This window comes from Tenebrio molitor, chromosome 1, assembly GCF_963966145.1.
Source record: "Tenebrio molitor chromosome 1, icTenMoli1.1, whole genome shotgun sequence".
NCBI lineage: Eukaryota > Metazoa > Arthropoda > Insecta > Coleoptera > Tenebrionidae > Tenebrio > Tenebrio molitor.
Window position 1 is genome coordinate 8,111,967 of NC_091046.1, and position 25,883 is coordinate 8,137,849.

At 35.2% G+C, this 25,883-nt stretch overlaps 1 protein-coding gene and 1 long non-coding RNA gene across 7 annotated transcripts in view; one reads left to right on the forward strand and one right to left on the reverse strand.

Moving 5' to 3' along the window:
* The window catches only part of bma (SCY1-like protein bma), a 134,889-nt gene that overhangs the window by 71,740 nt on the left and 37,266 nt on the right, over nt 1-25,883 (forward strand). For all 6 annotated transcript variants that reach the window (XM_069045258.1, XM_069045276.1, XM_069045262.1 and 3 more), the window contains exons 4-7: nt 3,241-3,361; nt 9,161-9,256; nt 21,738-21,883; nt 22,815-22,945. In XM_069045258.1, coding sequence (XP_068901359.1) covers nt 3,241-3,361; nt 9,161-9,256; nt 21,738-21,883; nt 22,815-22,945 — 494 coding nt within the window. The remainder of the gene's footprint in view (nt 1-3,240; nt 3,362-9,160; nt 9,257-21,737; nt 21,884-22,814; nt 22,946-25,883) is intronic.
* Nucleotides 16,838-18,821, reverse strand: LOC138138518 (uncharacterized). The gene is made up of 4 exons (XR_011162049.1): nt 18,232-18,821; nt 17,541-17,641; nt 17,369-17,483; nt 16,838-17,313 (listed from the first exon to the last, which is right to left on the reverse strand). It is a non-coding gene; the product is annotated as an uncharacterized lncRNA (long non-coding RNA).

The window sequence follows — 25,883 nt, forward strand, 5'->3', positions numbered from 1 at the left end:
TTTTTCACGTTTTAATATTTAATGCACAGTACATTTTTAACGTCAACAAATTATTATTTCATAAGCTACCAATTTTGTTGGCATTGGCACAATGCAGATATTATAAATGATCATTGAGCGGGTGCACGTGGCAGGAAAAATAATCACTTTCAGCGAACTATGCATGCTGTTAAATTATAAAAAATTACTTCACGATTCATCGATTAATAAAATATCTATTATTAAATGACCAAAAATGATAGGAGAGCAGTGGAAAACTGTGATATCGAGCGTTCAAAAATATTTGTCGTCAAGCAGGTTTTCGTCTTCTTTCTTTTACAGATGCAGGTCTTCTTTTTACTTGATTATATAGATTGTTTAAACATTAATTTCAGAATTGTAAACGTAGTAACGCAGTAGCTCTTGAACACTGTAAAGGATTTCTGTTCTAAAGTAAAAACCACCCATAAAAAAGAAACAGGAAAATTTAATTGGCTCTTAAATAACAGTCCTTCGCACTTCTTTTTTGCTCTAAATTTGGCCCGGCCACTTGACTATACATTTTTTGAACGCCCGTTGCAACAACGCTTTTTAATATGGCAACTCATTTGCTATACAATTTGGAGAAATTTATTCTAACCTACTCGAGCCGTAATTCGATGTAAAATGTATAAATCGTGAATAAAGAGGACGAAAGAAATGGACCCAACTGACTCGTCTGATTTTTAAATTAGCCAGTGTTCATCCATGCGAAAATAAAATTAAAAAATGAATTACTAAATAGAGGAGTAAAGGAAAAAGTTCTGCAATGCACTGTGACCTGTTTAATTATTTGATCGATTTAATTCCTTCCCAGGATCGCTGTGTCTGATTTGTACATCGTAATAATAATCCTGGAATTTCATTTCTTTTGTCTGCAGTTGCATTTTCACATCATTTCCATGAATCTCAAGCACTTTAAAGGGTACTTTTTCATCTCTTAGTAGCCTGTTGCGCACTAATATTACACGGTTCAGTTTATTTCGTGATTAATAAGAACAAAACCATTTTCATCTGTGTTTTGCTTCTTCAATAGAGGCAAATCTGCCGTCGTTTGTAATATTGTTACGCCAAAATCCAAATTAAATTTATTGTTAAGAAACACAATAACTCGCGATTTAGACAAAATAAAATCTAGATTAAGAATAAATCTTTCTGTTTCGTATTAAATAATTGTGTTTTGTAAAATTTACATGTAATTTCATTTTCATATAAAAATTTTAATATAACGCAGTTAATTACGAAGACAAAAACCAAATTAATTTTTTTACATTCAGCATTTAATTAAGTAATGTACTTGGTCCAGATGTTAATTAATTGTTAATTGAAAAGCAGAAATTAAAATTCGAGTCATTGTAAAGTACGACGAGAACTGATATAAAGAATGTACAGAGAGAGAATAACATTATTTGCAAGTATAAATTTACATTTCCATAATTAAAGCGGTTGCAGTTCACTAAAATGCAGAGAATGTTTTTTTAAAAGTGACAATTAAAAACCGTCGTCTCGGAAAAATTAATTGAAAACAGAAAATTAAAGCAATTAAAACATAAAACAGTAACATAATGAATGTATGTTTGCCTTAAATATATTTGAACAACCTATAGGAAGTTAAAACATTGTTTTACATTTTTATCTTTCGCTTTTAGTTTTTAATCCTTTGTAAGCCAACCTACAGTACAAGAACCGACAAGGAGCAAAATATTTGTTAGTTGTAAATTGTGAGAGATAAAAGACAATTTTTTTTTGCAGACGTCAGTAAAATATGACATTATGCTGCTGGATTGATAATTCTAAAGTGTCACTTCATTGCCATGACATCTGACGAGCGGCAGATAAAGTTATTATCTCCCCTGACGAGCGGCAGATAATGTAAACTTTGGCTGGTTTATCTGCCTCATTGCATTCGACAGTCAAACTACCAGTCTCAGCACATAAAGCTTCATTTTTGGTCCTAATAACGTAATATACTTATATTTTTATGTTAAATTTGAAACTCACCTAAATTTTGAAAAACATTGTTGTGATTTTATGAAACGTACAGATGCAGTGTCTATGTCGCATAAAGCTAAAAGCGTATGCTGGTTGATTACATTATGAATTAGTTAAAAGCAAACATATTTAATATTTTATGTTAACTCCTGAACTGTTGAACTGACAATGTTACGCCAGGAAGCTAAATTTTTTTCGCCCGATATTTCCAAATTTATCCAAACCGTTCCCGCAGGAATGTGGGATGTAAAAGGATAATATTTTCTGTGTCACCGTAAACCTCGATGTTTGTATTTTTGAATACATATTTGTGATGTTTTGTCTTAAAACTACACGAGTGCACTTTTCAGGAATCTTTGTTTTTTAAAATGGTACACTCGGCAAGTATTTCCAAGGGTGAGAAATTTATGTCGGAGACGGAAAAACACTCCCGGGTAGACAATTTGATCGGCGCTCTTGTATTAACTCTGATTCCTCGTAAGAATTTACCAAGCAGATAACTTCCAAAACAACAGCAACAAAGTGTGATCGATAAAGCGAACTTCCACGGTACTTGGTCAACTCCTTTGTCTAATTCCGGATTCACTTTCGACTCTCGAGTGAATCTCGACTTCCGAATTTGACAAGCAGTTAGCTTCCAAATTTACGATTAATAAGGGATGCGCGGAGAGTTTGCAAGAGTCGGCCAAGAAAAAGCAAACCTAATTTTAGACGATCCGTATCTCACCGTTCCTATCTCAAGAAAATTTCCGAGAAGTCGTTATTTTACAAAAAAAAAATGTCTCCGCTGTTGCTGCTTTGATCCAGCGATAAGGCCGAAGGTGTCAATATGAATAAAGTCGGTTCGGAGTGAGTTTATTTAAATAGAATTTCAAGTTTGATTCGAATAAAATCGTCTCGTTAATAAATCTAAATTTATATTTGCAGAATGTTGTGATTATGAGTCTGAAGCAACATAATTAACGGCGGGACTCGCTTGCAACCTGATATGATTAAATGAAAATAAAAGGTAATTTTGAAGTTGTTCAGGTGGCGTTAAACGCGAATCTTGCAACAAACAACAATATTCGGGATGTGTGGCAGGGCCACGATTTAGGTATACTCGTCTATAATAAGATTATGGCGGCCATATTGTCATCTACTAATAAACCATTGTTCACATGATCGACCTGAACTGATTAACGGATTCACTCGGCTTAGATTCAAATGTTAATTAAGTGTTCATTTCAGATAACGGAGGCTTTATCGTTTCTACATTACTCCGGACACGTGTTGCATCGTAACGTATGTCCGGCAAGCATTCTGGTGACGAAGAAAGGCACGTGGAAGTTGGCAGGACTGGAGTTTACAGGTGAGGTTAAAATAAAATTTTATATTCCTTTGGAGCATGTGTGCGAACAAAATTACCATTCGGTTTATCGAAATTATTATGTCTATGGAAGCATTAGAAACAACGAATAAACATTTAATTAAACTGCTAGTGTAGTTCAGCTGCAGCTAATTATAAACAACCATTATCTCCATTTCGGCGAAACACGTAAGCGGATTGTGGAAGTTTAGTTTTCAACAAAAATTAAAACTAAATTCGCAGGGTGCGGTTTGATGAATGTCGACTTCGTTGCGTTATCGTCGCAGTGACTAACAATAATAATGGAAAACCTACTGTCACAGTCACAAATTATACCGGGACATTTTTTAAGTCCATACTTATTCCCTGTGTTCAGTCTTAAAAAACACAGATCAATGCGTGTATGTAATCAAGTAACCAAGGCAACCAAAATAACTACTTGACAGGTAAAAAAAAATGTCAAGTTGTTTGAATTATTGTTGTGATTAATTGAAAAAATGTATGCAACTGAAGAAAAAATACACATAATGAGCTTATGCCATGCCAATCAGAGCATTAGAAATGTGCATGACATTTTTTCAGTGACTTATCCTTTGCTTGAAATTTGAATTATCTTGAATGACATTATTCTAGTCGACATTTCGACCATTTTTGACAGGTTTGTGTAAAATTGGTTGCATGCATTGATCTCCTGCTTTTTAAAACTGAACATAGGGAATAACTGTGGACTATGTTCAGTGTTAAAAAAATGTCCTGATATAATTAACGCAATAATTAATCATTGCCACAGTAACGTAAAGTAATATGTGAATTACATTATTTTCAGAATTGTCTATTGATTTGCATGGAGTGTTAATTTAAATTTCACCACAAAGTTGGCGTTGAACAGTCAGTCGATTGTGAACGCACCACTCGTTCGTCTACAGAGTAAAAGTGAGGTTAGATTTAAACAGCTGCTGATCTGTGATCTGATCTGTAATCCGTGGTGCGTTCACAATCGACTCTTCAACGCCAACTTTGAGGAGAAATTGAAATGAACACCTGATATACCTAATTATCAAAATTAGATTGCGCTAATGATATTAATGTCGTTTTTATTAAAACGTTTCCCCTAAGATGTTTCTTTTTATTAGTTTTAGAACATATCAATTTGCACCGTAACAAATTTGTTAAAAACATAGATAAATAACAAATCTTATTGTAACACAAAGAAAACACTTATTCTACTTTGAACGTTGGAAATTATTTGTTTTAAATTAATTTGATGTATTTTTTTAAATAACCTTTCTAGTTTTCAAGTCTTAAAGGTTGTTCAGAGCTGCTTTGGATAAAATTGTTAGATGTTGCTTCATTTCATTCATTTTATTGATTCCAGTTCTTATGGTAGGTGTTCAAAGCTACAAAGCTTGAATAAGAAAATGTAGGCGTGGTGTGGGCAGTCACTAAAACCCAATATTCATCTTCCAGACAATTAGGTCCTAATTACATCTCCTTTCTTGTTTTTGTTCGACTATTTTAGAGCAAAAAATTGTATCTGGTCCAAAATCTCTTAACCCATACTTGCCAAAATAATCGAACTTTCAAAACGACATATGTTAAGAAATATTTCAGATTTTACTTTATTATTTTATTTAATAAAAATTGTTAATCAAATTCTGGTGCATTTGCTAATTTTTGAGATAAATTTGCGAAATAGCTTCTTCAGTGTTCTTCCTGTTCCTTGAAACATCGTACTTGTGCGCTAATTTTAGTCAGTCTCTAATTAATATCTTAACGAGACAGTTAGGCATAGTGTTTATTTAATTCCGAAGTAAAAAAATCTCAGTCGTAATTGCGCCAACAAGTTGACGAGTTAGTTTGAAATTCCAAACTTAGGCACTGCTTTACCTACAAACATCTTAAGGACTTGAAACGTGACTTGTAATTACGTTGAGACTCCATTAAATTGTTTAAGGAACTTTCGATTTGTTAAATTAACAGTTTTGTTTAGAGCTGCGATGGATTTTTTTTAATGATCGAACAGGAGGACGGCAGCTAAGTTCACGTTTTACAAGGCGTTCTCTTTTATTCGTTGTAAAATCAAAGCCAGTTTCATAACTAAATGACATGCAAATTGGCATAATAAAAACACTTTTACACGTTTCGTTTGTTCGCGTTTACAAGTCAATTATTCTGAAAATAATTCAAATTATCGTCACGAATGAAAGATAAAATTCGGTGATACTCGGTGTGAAAATCCAATAAAGTTTAACAACTACGTAAAGTTCGTTAAGTTGAGGCGACAGAGTTGCTGTAATTTTATCTTATCAGATATAATATAGATTTTAAGGTGGGGAAAAATAACAGTGGTGGGTTTTACACCCTTTAAATTTAAATCGTATTGGTTCATTAAGGTGCGCACGTCATAATATCATACAAAAATATCTACAAAAATCTTTAGTGTGCATCGGAATTTAATAAACGACACAATTTATAAATCATATATTGTAATAGTTATTCCATACCTGTTCGGTTATTATAATATAATATTTATGCTTTAATGTAATACAGTATAATCAACAGTTAATGTACACTATCAGCGAAAATCATCTGCTAAATTAGCTTTCGCGTGCATCACTATATGAATATTAATATTTTTACTGTTAAATAATTGACTTAAGTACAACTGTAGACACATGAAACCTTACACAGATAAAAATTCATTAGATTAATTAACGGTTATTTATTATAAATGTCTATTTTATCGTAGTTGGCTATGAAATTGGTTACATATCGCGTAACTATATTATCCTAAAGGTACATTGTTGTGATTACTTGCCTAAAAGTAAGCGCTAAGCGGCCTTAAGATATTGCAACACAGCGAATTAATTTTTAGTACTTCAGAAAATTTGAAACAGTCTCAATTTTTAGAGAAGTAAAGTACGGGGTTATTATAAATGTTTCTAACGTCGTAGTTGGCTGGGCGATTAATTTTAGGTGTGCCGCTTTATACAGGGTGATTCAGCTTAAATGACCCACTTGACCCCTCGTGGCACATCCACACAACAAGACATTTCAATTATTGGCAATATTGACAATGACTGAAAGACACGTTCTTTGATTCTCAATATTTTGAAAATTTAATTTTGAATCAAGGAATAATTTTGCTCAATGTATTATGGATTGCCTGCCACGAGGGGTCAAGTGGGTCACCTGAATCACCTGTAAATATGTATAGATACAGTCCTACATGACAGTTGACAGATTTCCGGCGGTAAAAACTACCGCCAATGGATCTTTACAAATAAGGATGCTCTTATGCGTCTTATGAGACAATAAAGATGTTGACCGTTAGGTAAAATAACTTCGACAAGTTAAATCAACACGAACCAATGGAAATAAGTGTAGCGGTTAACTGTTCTCTCACAATGCGCAGATCTCCTGCGCATATTTTCCATCTCTTATAAATGTAAAGGTCCATAGCGCTACCAATCTGCGATACTAGTCTGTCTTTTACGAGGCTAGCGGCACATCCAAAATTTGTGTGGCTTTTTACGCCAAGTACAATGTTATGAACATTTATAATAATCCTGTGTATTAAACCTCTGTATTTGATAACAGAATCTGCATACTTATCCGCAACCAATATCAATTAAAAAAATTAGCTCCCATACGCTTAGTTAAACATGTGACATTTCCTAGATTGAAAAGTGTAGATGCTGTCTTTGATTTATTAGGAGAAAGGTTATTGATTCCTTATAAGATGTGTCCAGGTCTTTATTGATTGTATCAATGGCGAATAGAATTAAATTAGACTATGAAATGCAGTAGATATGTCGTTGATATAAATTAAGAAAAAAATGGAATCGTTACATCCCTAGAAAGTGAGTCTGTATCCACAGTTACCAGTGGGTAACTCTTTAGTTCACTTTCGCTCATCGTTTTTCGCTCACTGGTTGTAATTTTTTCGAATTCTTTCTGATAACGTAATTTTGATTTGCTAGGCAACATTTGGTATCTCGCGGCACTTGCCTCTTCCAGGACATCATCAGGAACATAAAACTCTCCATCATCCATTTCCACAATTTCCACAACGTACAGAATCACTTTCTAAAGATATCGAACACAACCAAATACAGGACTCGAGAGTAAGGCCGCTTTCGTTCACTTGAATTGAATCGAACATGCAATTCGCGTGAACGAAAGCTTTGCCTTCCTCACTCATACTGTAAATAGGTAACTAAGAGTTATCTCTCTATTTGCCAAATCCAAAATATTTCCAAGTGGTTAATGGAGACTATTATCGCAACTAGATGAATATTTATGCACAAATAAAATATTTTTTATAGACAACAAAGCACTTCACCAATTTGGTTTTTTCTGTATCCCTGTCAACAATTGATAAACTAAATTGATCAGATCACGGAAATCATTTTCAATTGGTTTGTTATTCCAGTTAATAAAATTAGTGGAAAATCTTTTGATATTTTCCAGTAAAGATTATATTTTTTTTTTTCGGCTGTAACACTCTCCCACGTCATTTGTGCTTGCTACAGAATTTGTTATTTCCCCACATGCTGCAACGTCGAGGAAGTTATTTTTCTTCGTTTAGGTTTATTAAAAGTTTTTCCCTCAGATAATTCTTGAGTTGTTTGATCCTTATATTCCTTTATAACATTTACATGAATAACACCAACGATGTTTTCAAAACTTGCTACACCTTTATATTATCCCATGTAATTTTTTTTTTTTTGAAATTCAATTCGTTATAAAAATTATTTTGAAAATTATGCAACTCCTTTTCAGTTTTAAAACTGAATAGAGAGCTTAGCTGACAGATGTCCAAATAAATCGGGTCGAAATGTATTTACTACATGTTACAGGAAGAGAAAGAAATTTTTCTATAAGTTCACCAAAGCACTAAACATCAAACTGACAGCGATAGTCAGCATTGTCAACATATTTGTTCGAGATAAAAATAAAAATCACCAGACACGCGTCACGTAGAGACGAACTTCCATTCGAGATTTATTGTCAATAACGTTGTGCTGTGCGATTGAATCAGGTAACATCTGCAAGTTTGTAAGTTTAATGACACGTGTTACACTTCGCACCGGAAGATTGCAACTTTTATTGCAAGGTTTAAGTGCAAATGATACGTTTCGGAAAGTCGGCGAGCTCTTCCTCTTGAAGAATCTCGGTAGCCCTCTGCCACCCCTCTGAATAACCGGCGGTTTATTTTTGAACGTCGATGAAGACATAACCATAAAATTTCGTTAGGGCAATCGATAAATAGTGGGTGCAATTGGGCGCGATCACGTGTAAGTCTAATGCTGGGTCCCCAACGCTTCGGCAATTGGCGGGCAATGGAGCATGTACTGCCAACGGTATAAAACAAAAGTTCAATATGGCATCGTCGGTAATTTGTCTGCAGAGGTAAATGGGAATCTTCCGGCCAGTTGCTATTGATTTTGTACGGCGCAACACGCGCAGAAGGCAGGTCAGCCGGTTTCCATTTGCAGGATATTAAAAATGTTCTTTTATCTTTAATGAGATTGACATTTTCTCGGATAATTATGCTTTCCGGTCACAAAAATAACAATGGCGGCGAACCGGAACGCCCGTGCTGGGATTTATTTCTGGATGCCGGCAGGATAAGTGTGTGGGACGCGTCTTGACGCTGCTCCCGTCCCGCTTAATCCCGCACTGAATACGCTCTTCCCCGTTAAGTATCAAGTTTCGCACTTTGGCAAAAATTGCCACTCGACTTATTTATTGCGACGAACTTTCCCAATAATGACCGTGTCGTTCGCATGTTTTCAGAGAGGGTAAACGACGTCGACGGCGTCGAACCGGTTCCCTGTCAGCCTTGGACGTCCAGGCTGTCGAAGATGGCACAACCCTATTTGGACTATACCGGTAAGTAGAACAACTGAACCCAGTCCCCATCATTTTACACAAATGCATCACACGAAAACATTTCCAAACGTCCCAAAATCACAGTTAACAATTTCGAAAAAATCGGCTTTTACCAAACCATGTACCTACTTGTCAATTTCTAAATATTTCATCAACTAGGTACTAATAAAGTTTCAGATTTTTCTTTTCGTCAACTGAATCCCAAAAGTACCATATGAACGAGTACTTTTATCCCATAGAAGGCTATGGAAATATTTTTTTAAGTTTATGTTTTAAGTACCATCGGTATTTTACATCTCATAGTTTATTAACGTTATATTATTAGGACTGTGATTTTACCATTAATTCGTTCTTGTGCTAACATTATTTTAAACAACATATATGGCTGACATTTTACCAAACTCTGGTAACTCATTATTCGTAAAATACATTATTCAAACTGATTCATAAAACTTTGAATGAAAATTCACAAATGTGAGTACAGAAGTAAGAGTACAATAGACTCTAAAATAAATAAAAGTCCTCGTACCGCTTGTTGGCCTGTCCCGCATTGCCTACTGTAAATAGAAAATGAAACAAAAAACACACAGTGGGGCTCATTCTTACATTTAATACTGAAATCTTCTTTAATACCCAGGCGCGTTCTTTTCTATTCTTTTTTATTTCTACAGAATATAGAAGTATATTTAATTAAAACAATTTTTAAGGATACTTTAAATATATTAAAGAAACTCGGCATCCATTTTTTACTTTTTTAATAACCAAACCAAAAAAAAAAACATATTGGCTTAATTATGGCAATGATCAACACCACTCTAAATACGAGTGTATTGACTGGTGTGAAGTATCGAGCGTTCAAAAAATGTGGGGTCGTACAGTTTCTCTCATACAAACATTTCTTGACATTTCCTCAAATACATAACCTCACATGCAAAACAAAAATACGGTATTAAATCACAAATTATTTGTTATAAACGGTCTTGAATATGTCCACCTTTATTTCAATTCTATTCTGCATTTCAAGGCATCGGAAACACTCTTTAACATGTGTGAACTGTTGCTTATTTCTTCAATCTCATCTGTTATATGTTTAAGTTCATCTATACATTATTACTGTAATGATAGAATTTTTGAAATATGGACATGAAGAAAAGTGCCACCAGAAAGAATCGCTGTATTATAAATTATGAGATGATTATCAAAAAATTCTTGTAGCATTACCAGTAAAGATATTTTAAATGTTGTTGTGCGGATAGATTGTTCTAAGCACATGGATACATCTTCTGAATATCAAATGTATAATGTCAAGACAATGGGGCCAACCGAACAGCGTCTGATCTCTCATGAGATTAAAGAAATCCTCTTACATTATCATAAAATAGTTTCCAGGGTCCTTTGAAAGCATACAGACACGACCGGATATAAGCTTTCTTGGTGAAGCGTTCCTCTGTCACAGTTTGTGAGAAAAAACTGTTCAAAAATAAATTATTTGCCCAAATTGTCAAGTTAAACAAGATGCAGAATATTATTGTTACCCTGAAGCTGTTTTCACAAATGTAATTGACACAGGTGCGGCGACAATAAAAGTCAAGTTTTTCTTTGCAAATTACTTAAACGAAATGGAAAGTATTTGCTCCTACAATTACATACTCACATTTTGTTTGTTGCATCTGAAGGAAATTGAAATATTTTATCTGTAGATATTTTTTCAGAGTCGAGTTCAAGTTCTCAAAGGTTGAATTGCAGTAATACACCATAAATCATAATATAATTTTTAAAAATACTTTTTTTTTAATTATTGTATTACTTTGACCTCATGATACTACGTACGTGTATAGTTTGTCCAGCGAGAGATTGGTTGACATAAATATCACTAAATTCTAGGCAGAGAAATTACTACCTACCGTAAATTATTTATTTACTTACCTTCAAGCAGTAACATTTTTTGCCCTGAAATTATGCTCTAATTAAAGTATTGTAGTGTTGGGTTACAAGTCTACAATTGAAAATCTCCCAATCTCTCGCTGGACGAAGTATACCTATAAATATACCTATAGTATATTTTTTTGTAAACCTTTTTTTTCACTTAAGGTTCGTTATCTGTCGGTCAATAACCTTGCCAACGAGCATCTCGTCTTGTATCTGTTTCTTTGTTATGTTTTTTTGTATCCTCATCACGCGATCTTGTTTTCAAAAAATTATTTTCCTTTGGGACACGAGGCGAAGCCCGAAGAAACCCTCCCGCGGACCGTAGGCTGCGTAACAGTTATAGCGTCCGAAATAAGAGTCGGTCTTCGCCCCCTGCTTTCCCTCCTTTTTGTCTTTTTTTATTGCCACTAGAATTATTTTCTTTTGCGTTAAGGGCTCAAGGGACAAGTTAAATAGGTTCAATTATCTCAACAATTGATTAAGTAGGATAGTTTTAACGTTGTAAGACAGGAGAAAGGGGCTGAAGAATAAATAATTTAAATAATTTTATTTGTATCATTATCCCGGGCTCCCGGGATAACAAAATAACAACCATTGAATTGCTAATTTTAGCCAAAATATTTTTTTCTAATAAAACTAATATTTTATTAGAAAAAAAAAAATGCTTGAACAAGTGAAATTGAGAGTTAAGGCGAATTTACACGTGTCAAGTAGCTAAAGCAAGTTACTAAATCAAGTAACTAAAATTTAGTCGTTTGTATTTAGTGTGCGTCTACACGTCGTTAGTCCGTTTGTGTTTAGTGAGCGTCTACACGTGGTATTCTTCATATTTTGGTTGTGAGATAGTGTTCATTTAAACATGGACGCAAAAAAAGTTGTCCGGGCAGCAATGCAGAATTGTATAGTTGATATACAGGATGTCCCAGAGTTGCGAAGAAGCTCCATAACTTGTATGTTATTAAAGTTATCAACTTTTACTTTTTTCTAGATGATAGCTACGCTTCTTCTGCATATTCGGAAAATATTGCGGCATATATACAGGTGTTCCAATATGATAAAAACACTAAAGCTATGTTTTTTTAAATGGAACCTACCCTACACGGCACAAACTAAAACCTAGTTTTTTGTGAACTTGACTAAACTATCTGTCTAGACGTCCATTCGGCCTTTCCGGTGGTCGAAAACGGTGGTGGGGGAGGCTACTTGCTCAAGTAAATCGAAATCGTTTCTATCCACTTGGCTAAACAGTTTGCTAAATGAAGTACTTGCGCAAGTACTAAATCAAATGGTTTACACCATACAAGTAACTAAATTTAGTTACTTGATTTAGTAACTTGCTTTAGCTACTTGACACGTGTAAATTCGCCTTTACACTCCATTTTTTTTATTATAGTCCGATGAGCTTAGTCCGAACGAGTCATGACCTATGTCTGCTTCCGACATTTGACAGCAGTGCATGGTGCTAAACTTCGTCCAGCGAGAGATTGGGAGATTTTAAATTTTATTAAATTAGCCCAACACTACAAAATGCACTAGAATACATTAATTAGAGCATAATTTCAAGGCAAAAATGTTACTACTTGAAGGATATATTTCAAATTTTACGTGCGCTAGCTACTCCTTTCTCTACGTAGAATTTAGTGACTTTTATGTCAACCAATCTCTCGCTGGACAAACTATACCAATATTTGAAAATTTTTATTTTGGCATCTTGAGACAAATATCATTACAAATTTCAATTGTTGAGATTTTGAGTTGTATATACTGTCAAATGAAAGCCTCTGACAAATTAAAACGAATTTATTTTGGGTAGATGACCGACATAACTGCATGTGAGTTTGATCACTATTCCCCGATCTTGCTGTTTCTTGATCCGAGCAGAGCGGTGTTTCCCCCGCTGCCTCCGGACCACCGGCCTCGCCGTCTGGCGGGACATTTGAAATTTCATCTAACAGTACTTTCGTGTTTTTATGATTTTTCTGCAAATTCATTCCTCCGTTTTCATTTTGTTTTTCAAAAAACAGTTCTTTTCAGAACTCTTGATAAATATTTATCAACTAATAGGTAAAATATATTCAAAATAACACTAAACAATCAGGTTTGGACTGTCTTTCTTTCTTCCTAGATTGTGTTTCGGCAATACCACGTAAGGCCCTTTTACATGCTAATAAGAAATTTGTAAATGTATTTTACACAGTAACGAGGTAATAATGGTCCGCTTCTGCCAGTGGCTGCTGTTCAAGAAAGAGTTGCGTAGCTTTTCCTTGGCATCATACGGCAGAAATTTCAAGCAAAATTAAACAAAATCATCACAAATATAGTTACAACCTAACCTAAAAATTTGACGTCGCTAATGGAATAAACGTCGCGTGTTGCTCTAAGCGCACATGCCAAAGTGAAATACATAGTACAAGAGTCCACTAGCTTGTTTTACATTATGTTGAAAAGAGATAGCAATATAACAGTTACTCTGCTTATTAATTGATCCATCGGACTCTAATTAAAAAATGGACTTTACGTTACAACAGTTGTCCCAGATTTATTTGAACAGTTGCTTAAAAACACAGCACAAATAAATAAAAACTATAGAATTGTAAACTATGCAAATAGATGATATCTGCATTAATGTTTTTTGTAGTGGCCCTCTTTTAGCCACATTTTGTAAATAAACGGAGAAATTAAGAAAGAAGAATTTATAAAACCGGTGATCAAATAATCGTGGAATTTGTTGGGTTACATTTATTTGTTAGAAAGAAAATCACCCTGCGGTTATTTTTATGTGTGGCTAAGTGATTACGTCTTACGTCATTCTTTGTAAAACATCCTTCAGTTTGCTCTTAGCCGCAGACCTCGGGAGTGCGTCGTTTCGATTCCCTCAATTTTCAAACAGCGATTTACTTTCGCTGGAAAATCTGAAAGTGAGATCCCCAGCGCACATTCAGGAGGGAGGGAATCAACTGGTCCGTGAAGTTTTGATCCAGAAGCCTGATGTTTATTCAGTCGCGGCGGTTATAACCATGCCGCCCCTTATTGGTGGCCTTTTAATTCCTTCCCAGAATACAGAACTTAACTCCTACATGAACGAATACTGAACGATGTTATTTTTCCCCAAAGGCGTAACAGTCATGTCAGATTTTAAAGCAAAAAGTGAATTCTCTCACACGACATCGTCTGAGTAAGAGCTGAACTAAAGAAAAACTTGTTACGCGCATTTTTTTGGGCCTCTGCAGGATTTCTTACGTGATCGTTTTATCGCTCTTATATTATCTAAATCTGCTTTTGTGGAGCTCATTCGTTCGATTTAGCCCGCTCGTGCTTTATAGCCTTCGTAAAATTTTAATTACAGTTTAGCAGGAGACAAACTGAAACTATTTTTGCAGGTGTTCCGGGGAAAATTTAATTTTTATTGTGAACTTCCAAGAGCTTTTCCACGTTTCGATTGAACGTGTATTATTTTGGGTAAAAATGTTTAGAGGGTCTCGATTCAACTCCAATATCATTTTTGAATTTTTCAATACCAAACATGCCTGCGCTGCTGGGCGTAACCAATAACTACTCTTCGTATTTCGTTTTTTAAAAGAAACCAACAGCAAATATGAACTTCAAGTTCATGCTTCGGCAGTGATTGATTGATTATTGAACAAATAAAAATACTGAAAAATTTCGTTGAAATATTAACAAATTGAAATAAAAATTTCAAAATCAATTTTGTGTGTACAAAGAAATTGTCGGAAGAGACGTGGAATTATGAAAATAGAGTAGGGAGATTCGTTATAAGATGATCAATTCTGCAGCAGTAATTCACTGTCAACAAGCATTTATCTTTAATGAATATTATACGCTTGTAACGTTATCGGAAGGTATGGTAGACAGACTGACAGGAACATCCGACAGGAGTTTTCTTATCAATTTACCAGAGGGAAGAACACCGCAGCCCACGTGTTGTGATCGTTTATGATGGAAATATCCGTGCAATAGCTCCAATATAAAAAAAAATAATTTAAACGGAATGTGTTCCGAACCGGAGCTCATTTAATCTAAGTTTTGTCGTTACATGGCGGAAAAAAGGTACAAGCAATAACCTGAATTCATAAACATAATAACGACGTTACGTTCGTGATTAAATTGTCGACCCACACACAAATTGTGTTATTAGAAAGTGGGAAAATTGACGATAGGGAGATGACATGATGACAATATTTGACTTTTAACTCTCTGTGCGGAAACTAACCGAACGTAGTACCTATACCTGTTGTGCCATGTCTGTAATTAGTTATCCGCAAACTGTGGCTGTAAATGATGTTGACAAGTCATTTTAAGCTAGATGTTTTACCTCAAATGTGACTAATTAACTTGCCACCGCACTCAATAAACGTGTGTCGCTGGCAGCCAAGTTGTTGCAGCGAAAAATTATTTTTTCTTCTGTTGCAAATCGATTAAGGGTGCGGGTTTTGCTATAATCAAGACACGGGAAATTTTTCATGCGACACAAATTTCGTAAAATTTGTTGAGAGAAGACTCCAGAATCAAAACTACGGGACACCTGCATTATCTTGCAAGAAAGTTTTGGCCTATAACGTGAAGACCGTTTGAAAGATTTGCAGCCTGACATATGTGATACTTTGATGACTGACTTTTTACGCATTCTAAACCGCGATAAGTTATACAGGTATTTGGTGAGTCATAATGAGCCCCGCGGAATTGAAAATGCAACCCACAATACATTTCTAAAGTTAACGTTGGTATTTTAAATATCGTATTGTTTTAAAATGAAATTATGAATCCATAATGGCTTTGCTTCAAATAATTTTATTTGTCACAATGGTCGTTTACGAAAGAGTTAAAATACGGCGATTAAAATGTATTCGAACGATGAGAAAACAACGTAACAAAATGCATCCGCCGTTGCGCGTTTATGCAGACAATAAACATTTTCCCAAAAACTCGTTTTTTCACAATTTCATCCGTTAACTTTGGAAATGTATTGTGGGTTGCATTTTAAATTCCGTCGAGCTCATTCATTATCTCTCGTGAAATATCCTGTATATTTTTAATAATTTCCTGAAAACGAATGAAAGGAAAGTAAATCACTGTTTGAAATTACATAATTACTTACATTAGAAATCAAAAACTGCTTTTTATCACTAGAATTTTTACAATATAGTGTCCAGTGCCAAATGTAATTTTTGAAAACTATTCATATTAAATTAGGCGACAAAGAAATCAGACACAACCGCAACTGAACCCTCCAGACAAAATCTAATCTCCCTCATATACAGGGTTATTTACGAAAGACTTTCCATGAAAATTTCGTTATATGCAAACGAAACTACAATTTCCAATAGTTTCTATATTTCTAATTTATAAAAAGTAATCAACGATTGCTGGCCCTGTCTGTTATGTCAGTTTTCACATTTTTAACTATACTACATTTGTTTAGCAGGAAGAAACCAGGTTTACACAGCAAAAATTATAAATCGGGTAGCAGGATTGCAGGAGAAAAATGGCGCGAATATTTAAAAATGCCGAATATAAATCTCAATTAAATTATTATCGCAGAATGTTATTCAATTCAAAAAATTGCATTATGAAAGTAATTTTTTCTTCTAAATCACTAAAAGATTCAATTTGAAAAGAGGTAAAGCCTGTTTATATAAAAATTTTATTATAAATTCATATTCAAAATGTTGAGAGGTCGAGAAAAAATAACAAATACAAACAAAATATGTATAATAATAAAAATGCGGAGGCGAGACGCCGGTAATTATGTTGATAAGCACTGCACTATTCCTTGATAGTAATATCCGTAATAGTGTATGTACTCCGGCAAAATTGCCGTGCCGCCGGGTCAGTATAATAAGAATATAATTGTCTCTGAAAAAATTGTAATCCCATCTTAGCCCATCTTAGGAATTTCAGGATTAAGTTTAGTCTCCTCATGTACAGCATCAATTGTTGGCGGAATTTGTTTAAAAAAAAATCATGCACAGTTTTCCTAATTAGAATTACATAGTTTGCATGATCATCTAATATTATTCTTTCTTCATGCTTCGCTTTTTTTGCTGGGCTGACATGTCCAGTTGAGTGTACTTCACCCAGAAGAGTATAAATTGTAGACAAAGAGAAACCTGTGAATAATTACATGTTAAAGAATTTTTGTTTTTAACAAAATCACAGTAATACCAGTATATGAAGCTGTCTTCTTTTTCTGTTCAGTTGCTCCAATATCTGAGAAGTCCTTTACAATGTTTTGGTGAACATTATGTATGACAGTTTTTTTCTCGAAGAGTCAAATGACCTATATGGAACAAAATTAATCATAACATGCAATTTTCATCACTATAATTAATTATACCTGTTGGTAATTTTCGTCTTCTGGCATTTACTGTAGCAGAATTTGCAGCTGGTGCCTCCACGATACGAGGAAATAGGTCCACAAGACTGGTTCTTCGAAATCTTGAAATATACTGGGTGCCCCAAAATTCGCGAAACAACGTAGTAGTATGTTGTTAAGTAGTCATTAAGATATCAGGTAAAAATGTTTAAAAAAAATCAATCATCTTTTTTGTAGAAGATATGGACCTATTCGTTACACTAAATGTGGCAACATTTAAAAACATTCTATGCATCCCAATAGTCTGCAAATATTTAATTTTTGTTGTATCCATGGAAATGAGAGGGAAAAATCAAAGCCATGTTGCCGTACACTATTTGAGATAAAACTAACATAAAATTACTACTCGGAAATGCTGGAAATAATGAAGAAAATAATTGCAACACTGATCACAATCGTTCAGAATTATTAGGCCACTGGCTAGTAAAAGACAAATAGTCAAAATCTTTTTTAATATTTAAAATAAATGAGATCAAAGCTGCACCTTTTAAGCCCCCATATCTTCAAATCTAAGAGGTATAGAATTTTTTTTATTACTTTTCTCATCATTTTCTAACATGAGTTGACATTGCCTCATTGAGTTGTTCCGCGAATTTTGGGGCACCCAGTATACAACAGTATATCATTTTGTTTTCTCATTGATACAACTTACCACGAAAACTGTAAACACAGCAAGGATTAGTTCTGACAAGAACTGGTTTTTAATAGACAAATAAAACGAACACAGGAGATCCAAAAGATAACCAAACCACGCCAATCTCAAAAACGAATATTACCAATGACAGTTGTCAAGTGTCAAATGCTCAAATGATTCCCTCTGCACTGTTGTCAGTTTCATATCCTGCAAAATCCTGTGGATAATATTATTTATAATGGGTAAAAAAAATATTAACTTACTAAAATATAATACTTACTAAGTTTGGTGAACGCATGAACGCATGAAGAGTTTTATCCATTTCGATGTGAACAATTATATAATTTTTCCTACTTTACACGAACACAATCTGACAACAACGCTTAAAATCTCATTTTATGCGATTTTATTAAAAATATCTCAAAATTTTTGAAACTGTAGATTCCTACCAATTCCATTAAGCTTTAAGAACATTACATTATAGTTTCTTTTTTTTTCAGTCGTAATTTAGAAGTTTTTATTTTAGATCATGAACCCTAAACTTTGCTCGTGTAAACGCGCCTCGCTGTTAGCCAATCAAATTTAAATACTCCCTACCACGATTTCCATCTAACAAGAGGATATACTACAGGGTTATTCTAAATGATTGTAGTCGAAGTAGGCGTGAAAACTGAATGTAAAATTTATGGTTGCCACTCCACATAAAAAAATCATCAAAATGATGTGTTAAATTGGGTGCAAAACAACTCAATATTTTTAAAATTGATTGTAGAACAACTCAATATTTCTGGATTCAATCGTTAATTTAACAAAAATAAATAAAATCCTCATCACCGCTCTTTTCACCTAAAAAATGACAGTGACAGTGACACAACTGACAGTTCACACGAAAGCAGCAAAAACGCAATAACATGGGCATGGCCTACTTCGACTACAATCATTTATAATAACCCTGTATAATCATAATTTTTTCATAATGTACAGTGGTGAGCACGGAATTTCGCACACATTGGACAATTCACTGACATAATTTTATTAAAATGAGATACTGGCGGCATTTTCGTGACAGTTTAGGTGAAACGTCAGTCATGATCACATATGTCATGAACTCATGATTAATTATAATGACAATAAAGCTTAGACTAGAGAGTTTTTTTTAATGACATACAAATTGGTGTGCGAAATTCCGTGCGGTCAACTGTACTATTGCGGACAATAAATTTAGGCCGGCCTGTCATTGGCTTGACATCAAAATGAGAAGCTGGCATTGGTCATTGTTCACTTTAACTACTTCTGGAATTTTCGCGTTTTTTTCTGGCTAGACAGCCCCAGGGCGTCCTCCTAGATCGTTTCCCACCATTCAAACCTTGTGCAAATGAATATTCCTTACCCTTTAGTTATACTAAGACATTTGCGCGACCTTGACGCGACCTTGAAACACAACAAGAGAGAAAAAAAAGGCATTTGCCCAAGGTTTGAATGGTAGAAAACGATCTAGGAGGACGCCCTGAGACTGTCTATCCAGAAAAAACGCGAAAATTCCAGAAGTAGTTAAAGTGAACAATTACCCTGGCATTATGTTCAACTAACCCCATTTTCGATTTTTGTCATTCTTGTCATCGTGACAGCGATAATCAAAATTGGGAAAAGAAGCGTGCACCAGAGAGAAGTACTACTACAAATCAGTTATGCTAGTGCGTCATGATCTGTAAGTTACGAAACGGGCGAAGGAAACGCCAAACAGCTCGAAAACCTTCAGTTTTACAAACTGACAGATCAGTCATAATGACAATAAATAGTCGCTTGCATTGACTTTTTTGAAATGTCAGAAATTTGCCGGCCTAAATTTATTGTCCGCCATAGTACTTATACAAAAAATGAAAAGACGGATATATGGAAAATGTTAAAAAATTGGTGCGCAAACTGCATTTATTTACAGACATGTTTGTTGTAAAAACTTTTGCTCATAACCTCAATAAAAAAAGAAAATGTCATGATTAATCTTATTTGCCAAGCTACTTGGATTGCTAACTTATTTCGAATTAAACAAAATATCAAGTTCTATGGGTTTCTGTATTTTGGGTTGCATATAGCGAAATTTTCATCGGAAGTCTCTCGTGAATAACCTGTATGTGTGCCCATTTGTCTGTTAACCAATTAACATGTTCACAGTTAACTGAAACTTTGCGGTGTTCCACTGTTAGTCTAGAATTTCTTGCACACCTTCTGGGCTCAAATTTATTTCTCAACTTCGTTCTAACGACTTCACTACTTTGACGATGAATAATGATTTCCAATTATTTTTTTGGTAGAATGTCAATGAAAACTTAAAATTTAATTGAAAATGAAGATTAGAATATTTTAACCAAGATGAATCCTGGTCCCGGCGCTGACAACAGTTTGCAGAAAACTGACAGAACGCTCAGTTATTGTCCCAATAAACATTTCAACTCACACATAACATGCAAAACGATTCATAAAGCAAACTGAATTGGCCGTAAAGTAAAAAATGAACGGAACGAAAGAGTCGGAACCTGATTAAGCTGCATATTTGCATTCAATTTTGTTGTGCTAAACAAGTTGTAAAAGGGAACGACACAATAAACGATTTTATGCGATTTATTTACAGCGGAATCCTTTCTGCAGGATATTGGGAGTCCGTTAACATACTTGGCTCAAGTCCGACAAAGGAATTTGACTCTCAAGTAATCTTAAAGGACGCTCGTACAGCTCGAACCGCATTTCGGAGGCCGCAACAATTTCCGATATTTTATTTATGAAGTTAATAAATGTTTCCCATCATGTCTAAATATGAAGTAACGTCTACGACCCCATGCATTAACCAGCTGCCATTGTAGCCATTTTGTATTTATGGCATCGTTTATTATATGGCGGCACGCACGTGTGCCCCTAATGATTATTATGCAAAACTATCATCAAACGCTACTAAACAGAAAGTTTCATAACGAACGGGTTATTTTCTTCCTAATTAACGCACTACCCCAATTATTTCGCGTCGGCCGTGTAAGTGTTCAAACCAAGTCGAGGTTCTTTGAAATGCCGAAATAAAACGATTAAATTACATGCACTTCGTTAAACGTCTCTACTTTCACTGGCTAGCGTCAAAAACTCATTAGATTCTTTGTTTGTTTTACATCAAAGCACTCGATACCCTTTGAAGCTGATCTATTGTTAAATTCGTCTGTGTTCCAATATTTTAGCGACAGTTCTTTCTTTAGTTAACATCTACAAAGCTCCACCTAATTACTCGCCACTCTATTCCGACTCGAAAACTCTTTGTTTTTCGCAAAAAATTTAATATTGGCTTTCCTTCGCGTTCGGCGACGAATTTTAAGCGTTCGGATCACGAAAATGTTTTAAAAATGTACTAAACAAGAACACAAAGACTGCCAGACTACTCTAGAATTTCATTAAAAACGCAGTCTCCTCTTTAAATAAGTAATGACACTGGTCTTGCAACCTCGTTGTTCAGGAAACCTAAACTATGTCTGGATTTTTTTCAGCTCCGGAGACGCAAACGCAATCAGTCTGCAGCATTCTTAGCGACATGTTTTCCCTAGGAATGGTAATATGTGCAATATTTAATCACGGCAGACCACTTATCCAAGCTGGAAATTCCAGTTCGGCTTATCTTAAGCAGCTAGAATTGGTGAGTCTGGTTATGTAGAAAGAAATTTGTTGTGTTCTCGCTGAAATCGTTTTTCTCCACCTTCTCCTCATACCTTTCAATTCCTCGTTATAATGCACATCAAACTCCAATAGGCATAAAATGCACAATACAAGGGACGCAATATTTGATGCCCCGTGGAGCTGTCATTTACAGCTTTGCAATCACGTTCAACGACGTACGAGACACAGGTGGATGAATGCGAATCATTATTTAATAATTTTTTAAAATGCGATGTCAGCAAGCGGTGGATTGATCGCGATTTGAAGAGACGGCGATGTCACCGCTTCCAATTAAAGGGATGTAGGTTAGAATCCGGGCGAACTTCTGGCGAAGGGTCGACCAGCGAGAACAAAAACAGCTACTCCTGGGGCTGTTCACCACCGCTTCACTTCTAACGCAGAAGCCAAGCCGTTCACCAAACAAACCGCAAACCGGTTTCGCTCTCCAACTGCTGTACTTAGCAGGAGTTGAAAAACTGAAGTCACAGCTGAGACGTCCGGAGTCTCCGACCGGAGTACATGTGGAGTTCTGCCGTAAACTTAGCTGGAACAGCCGAAACAATAATAAAATGAAGTTAATCAACAGGGGCGACTTGTGGATTTCCGTGTTTAAACTTCCATCCCTCAGGCAAAAAGCTTTTACCGCTTTATTACGGACTCCCGACGGTAATCGGAAAATGGAATTGTGGAGTTCCCCCGGGGCCACGAGAAGATTATGTTTGTCCGATCATTAAATTATTTTTCTCCAACGTGTAAAAATTATGCAGGACTAACGATCGAGGAGCGAGGATCAGGCCCCGAAAAATAACTCGAGCCAGTTTCATCGCGGCCGTAAATTTTTACGGCAGCGTTTTGTTTTCCTTTCAGTTATTTGATGTTCTTGTGTGTCAATAACCTGAATTTTGTTCAAGTTGGAGGATCAAGTGCACAATATTATGCCTAGAATCCCGTTGCCACTCCAGGAGGCAACAGTCAGGCTGTTGAGTAAGGACACTAGACAACGACCCACGGCGCAACTACTCACCTTAATTAAGTATTTTAGGTGAGTATTGGCTCGGACATCTGAAAACTGTTGAGCAGACTCTTTACACGATTGAAAAATATTTAAACTCACTTCAACACGTCCTGGCGTGAAAGTACCAAGTCACCCTTTGTTTGCTCACAGTGGAATGTTGCCGACAAATAAACTCCACTTCTCAATTAATGTTTTAACGAGATTTTTAAATGGCGCTGTTTCCGAGTTTAGCACAAATCGGGAGGAAAAATGGAACGTGGAGCTGCTCATGATAGAAATCGAACCAGTTGGAAATTGTTAAAAGTTTAAACTGCCACCGAAGCAATTTGTGTTTCTGCAATAAGTGGCGAACAGTCGTTCTTAATTAAATTGCCGCCCTGAAGGTGGTGAAGCTTTTGAGAGAACCGAGTTAGCTCTAGTGCAACATGCGAAAATAGGAAGCGCAAACATCGGCGCGTATTAATTATTTTATTGCGCGAATGCAATTTCCACATAAATAATGTGGAAGCTGTTGGGCTGGAGTGTTGCGTCAGTTTAATAAACAGACTGATCCGGCTTTGTGGCCGTGTCTAACACAAAGAGGGTTTTGTTCTAAATTCAAAAGCACAGCAGTTGAGAAAACGCCATAAATTGTCCGTCTGGTGCAGTCGGGGTCGCCTAAAATGGGGTGGGGGGAAGGTGTTGAACCAATCGTTAAGGTGGCTTAAAGGGCCGGCGGCAATAAAACCGAAACAATTAATTTACGAAATAGATAAAACGCACAAATTGAAGCGGAGCACGTTAAATCCAGAAAAAGAACAACAAGAAAATGAAACCGGAATTTCGGCACGTCCATGTTTGAAGCTGGCCTAAACCAGGATTAAGTATTTACATAAAACAACATTACTCACAATGGGCCTATAACGCCTCAAATCCCTAAACAAAGGATAAATGCACTGCGTTCGAATGTTTGTTTAGATGGGGCCTTAGCGACAATGAGTTCCCCAAATAAAAAAAAAAGAGTGTGTGCTTAAGACCGCACGACAGAAGTGAAAACTTCTATGACATATAGTGACATTTTTTTAATAAACAATTGTCAATGTGAAAATTAAGTAAAAAAAACACCCTAAAATATGCTCATATGGACCAGCTGTATAACAATTTGATACCAAATCATAATTAAGGTTATTTCAAAACAAATTTAATGAGAAATCAGCAGAAATCTTTTTCGAATTTGAAATAAACTCTCGCTCGTCGGGGCGCAGGCTCAGTTACATTAAAAAAATGTTGACACTCAGTGTGACTAATCGTATTATCATGAAAATCACTGTTTGGCTCATACCAACGTGACAACGTTTTGACAATTGTTTATTAAAAAATTTCAGTTATAAAGGGTGGAATAAAACGATTTACATCTAGTTACCTTTGCATTACCCTTGTAAAAATACGAAATGCCGCTCTACAAAAAAAAGAAAGCCTAACCTCAAAATATATATTTAAATTCCAAATGTGATTTATTGCGAAGGGATTGTATGAATGCAAAGTTGAGATTGCAATTAAAAAAGAACTAACAAAAGCAAGTCACAGCTAGTGTTGAAAGTGGCCACCAACGTTTGTTAATTCAACTTACTAAATTGTAACAATTGTCAATTCGATTGATGACATTTATTGACAGAACTAATAGCTGGGCACTTCGAAAAAAAATGTAGAGCGGTACAGTTGGCTTCAAAAAAACGGGAATTGAAATCTGACCTAATGTGAATTGGAAATTTAATTTGTCAATTTATGTCAATTTGTGTTCGTTTGACAGTAGTATTTCTGACACATAAGTGCAGTTTTTTAACCTAAACTCTAAAAGGCCGTTTCAAACTATAAAAATTTAATAAAATCTGACAGAACTTTTTCTGACAGTTCCCGTTTTTTTTTGAAGCCAACCGTACAGGAAAATTTACATGTGCAAAAATTCCAAAGGTAACTAGATGTAAATCATTTTATTCCACACTGATGTGGAATAAAATAAAGGACAGCGTGATCAACAATGACTGAGTCTGTTGGCAATGAAACAATTGAAAAGTACTGGTGTTTTTTGCCTCGCAAATGGCACTGATCGGATTTTTTAGGTTGAGACGACATTAAAAACATTTTTGGTTATGCCGGTTACGTTTATGCTACAAGTATTACAAAAATTAACCTTTGTTGGTAAATTTCAAATTTGCCAAATTTCATTGTTACCAATAGACTCAGTCATTCTTGATCACACCGTATAAGCCGTTCACGATTGTTTTAAACACGCAGCAGGCCAAGATATTTTTTGTTAGATTGGCGTCAGGTCCTGTCATATGACGTTTCGTTTTTAAATATTGTTGTCAATTCCGTCATTAATTTAGTTAATAAGTATTTACCCAGAACTGCCCTACAAATATGTATGTTTCATTTCAATTAGGTACAATTTTACGATTATTGTTCCTAACGCGTTCAATTATTTAAAAAATGTAACAACCTGGGAGCAGTATTGGATTGAATTATAACCTAATAGTATGTTATACGCCAAGGTAGAGAAGACATTTTTTTAAGCCGAGGTAGTTTATTCCCCGAGAAGCGAAGCTTCGAGGGGAATAAAGAAGCGAGCCTTAAAATTGTCTTCTCTAGCGTGGTGTATATATTATTTTTTTCACTACTAGATCCGTTAAAACCCTTTCTAATAATAATTATTAATTAAATTTGTTTGTCCGATGCGACGATCCGAGTTCTCATTTTTCAACGGTTGCTATGAAAATTGAAAATCGTCTGTCTACGTTAACCAATAAAATCAAAGAAAATCTTTCGTTGCTAGGTGACGGCTGGTCATTATTGACCTTGGTTAATAATGAAAATTATTATTAACCTTGGGAGAGAAATTCTACTTCCGGGGTCGGTTCTAGAGTCAATAATGACGCCTTCTGAGACTAGTAGTGAAAAAAATAGATTTATTATGACAAGTCACAAT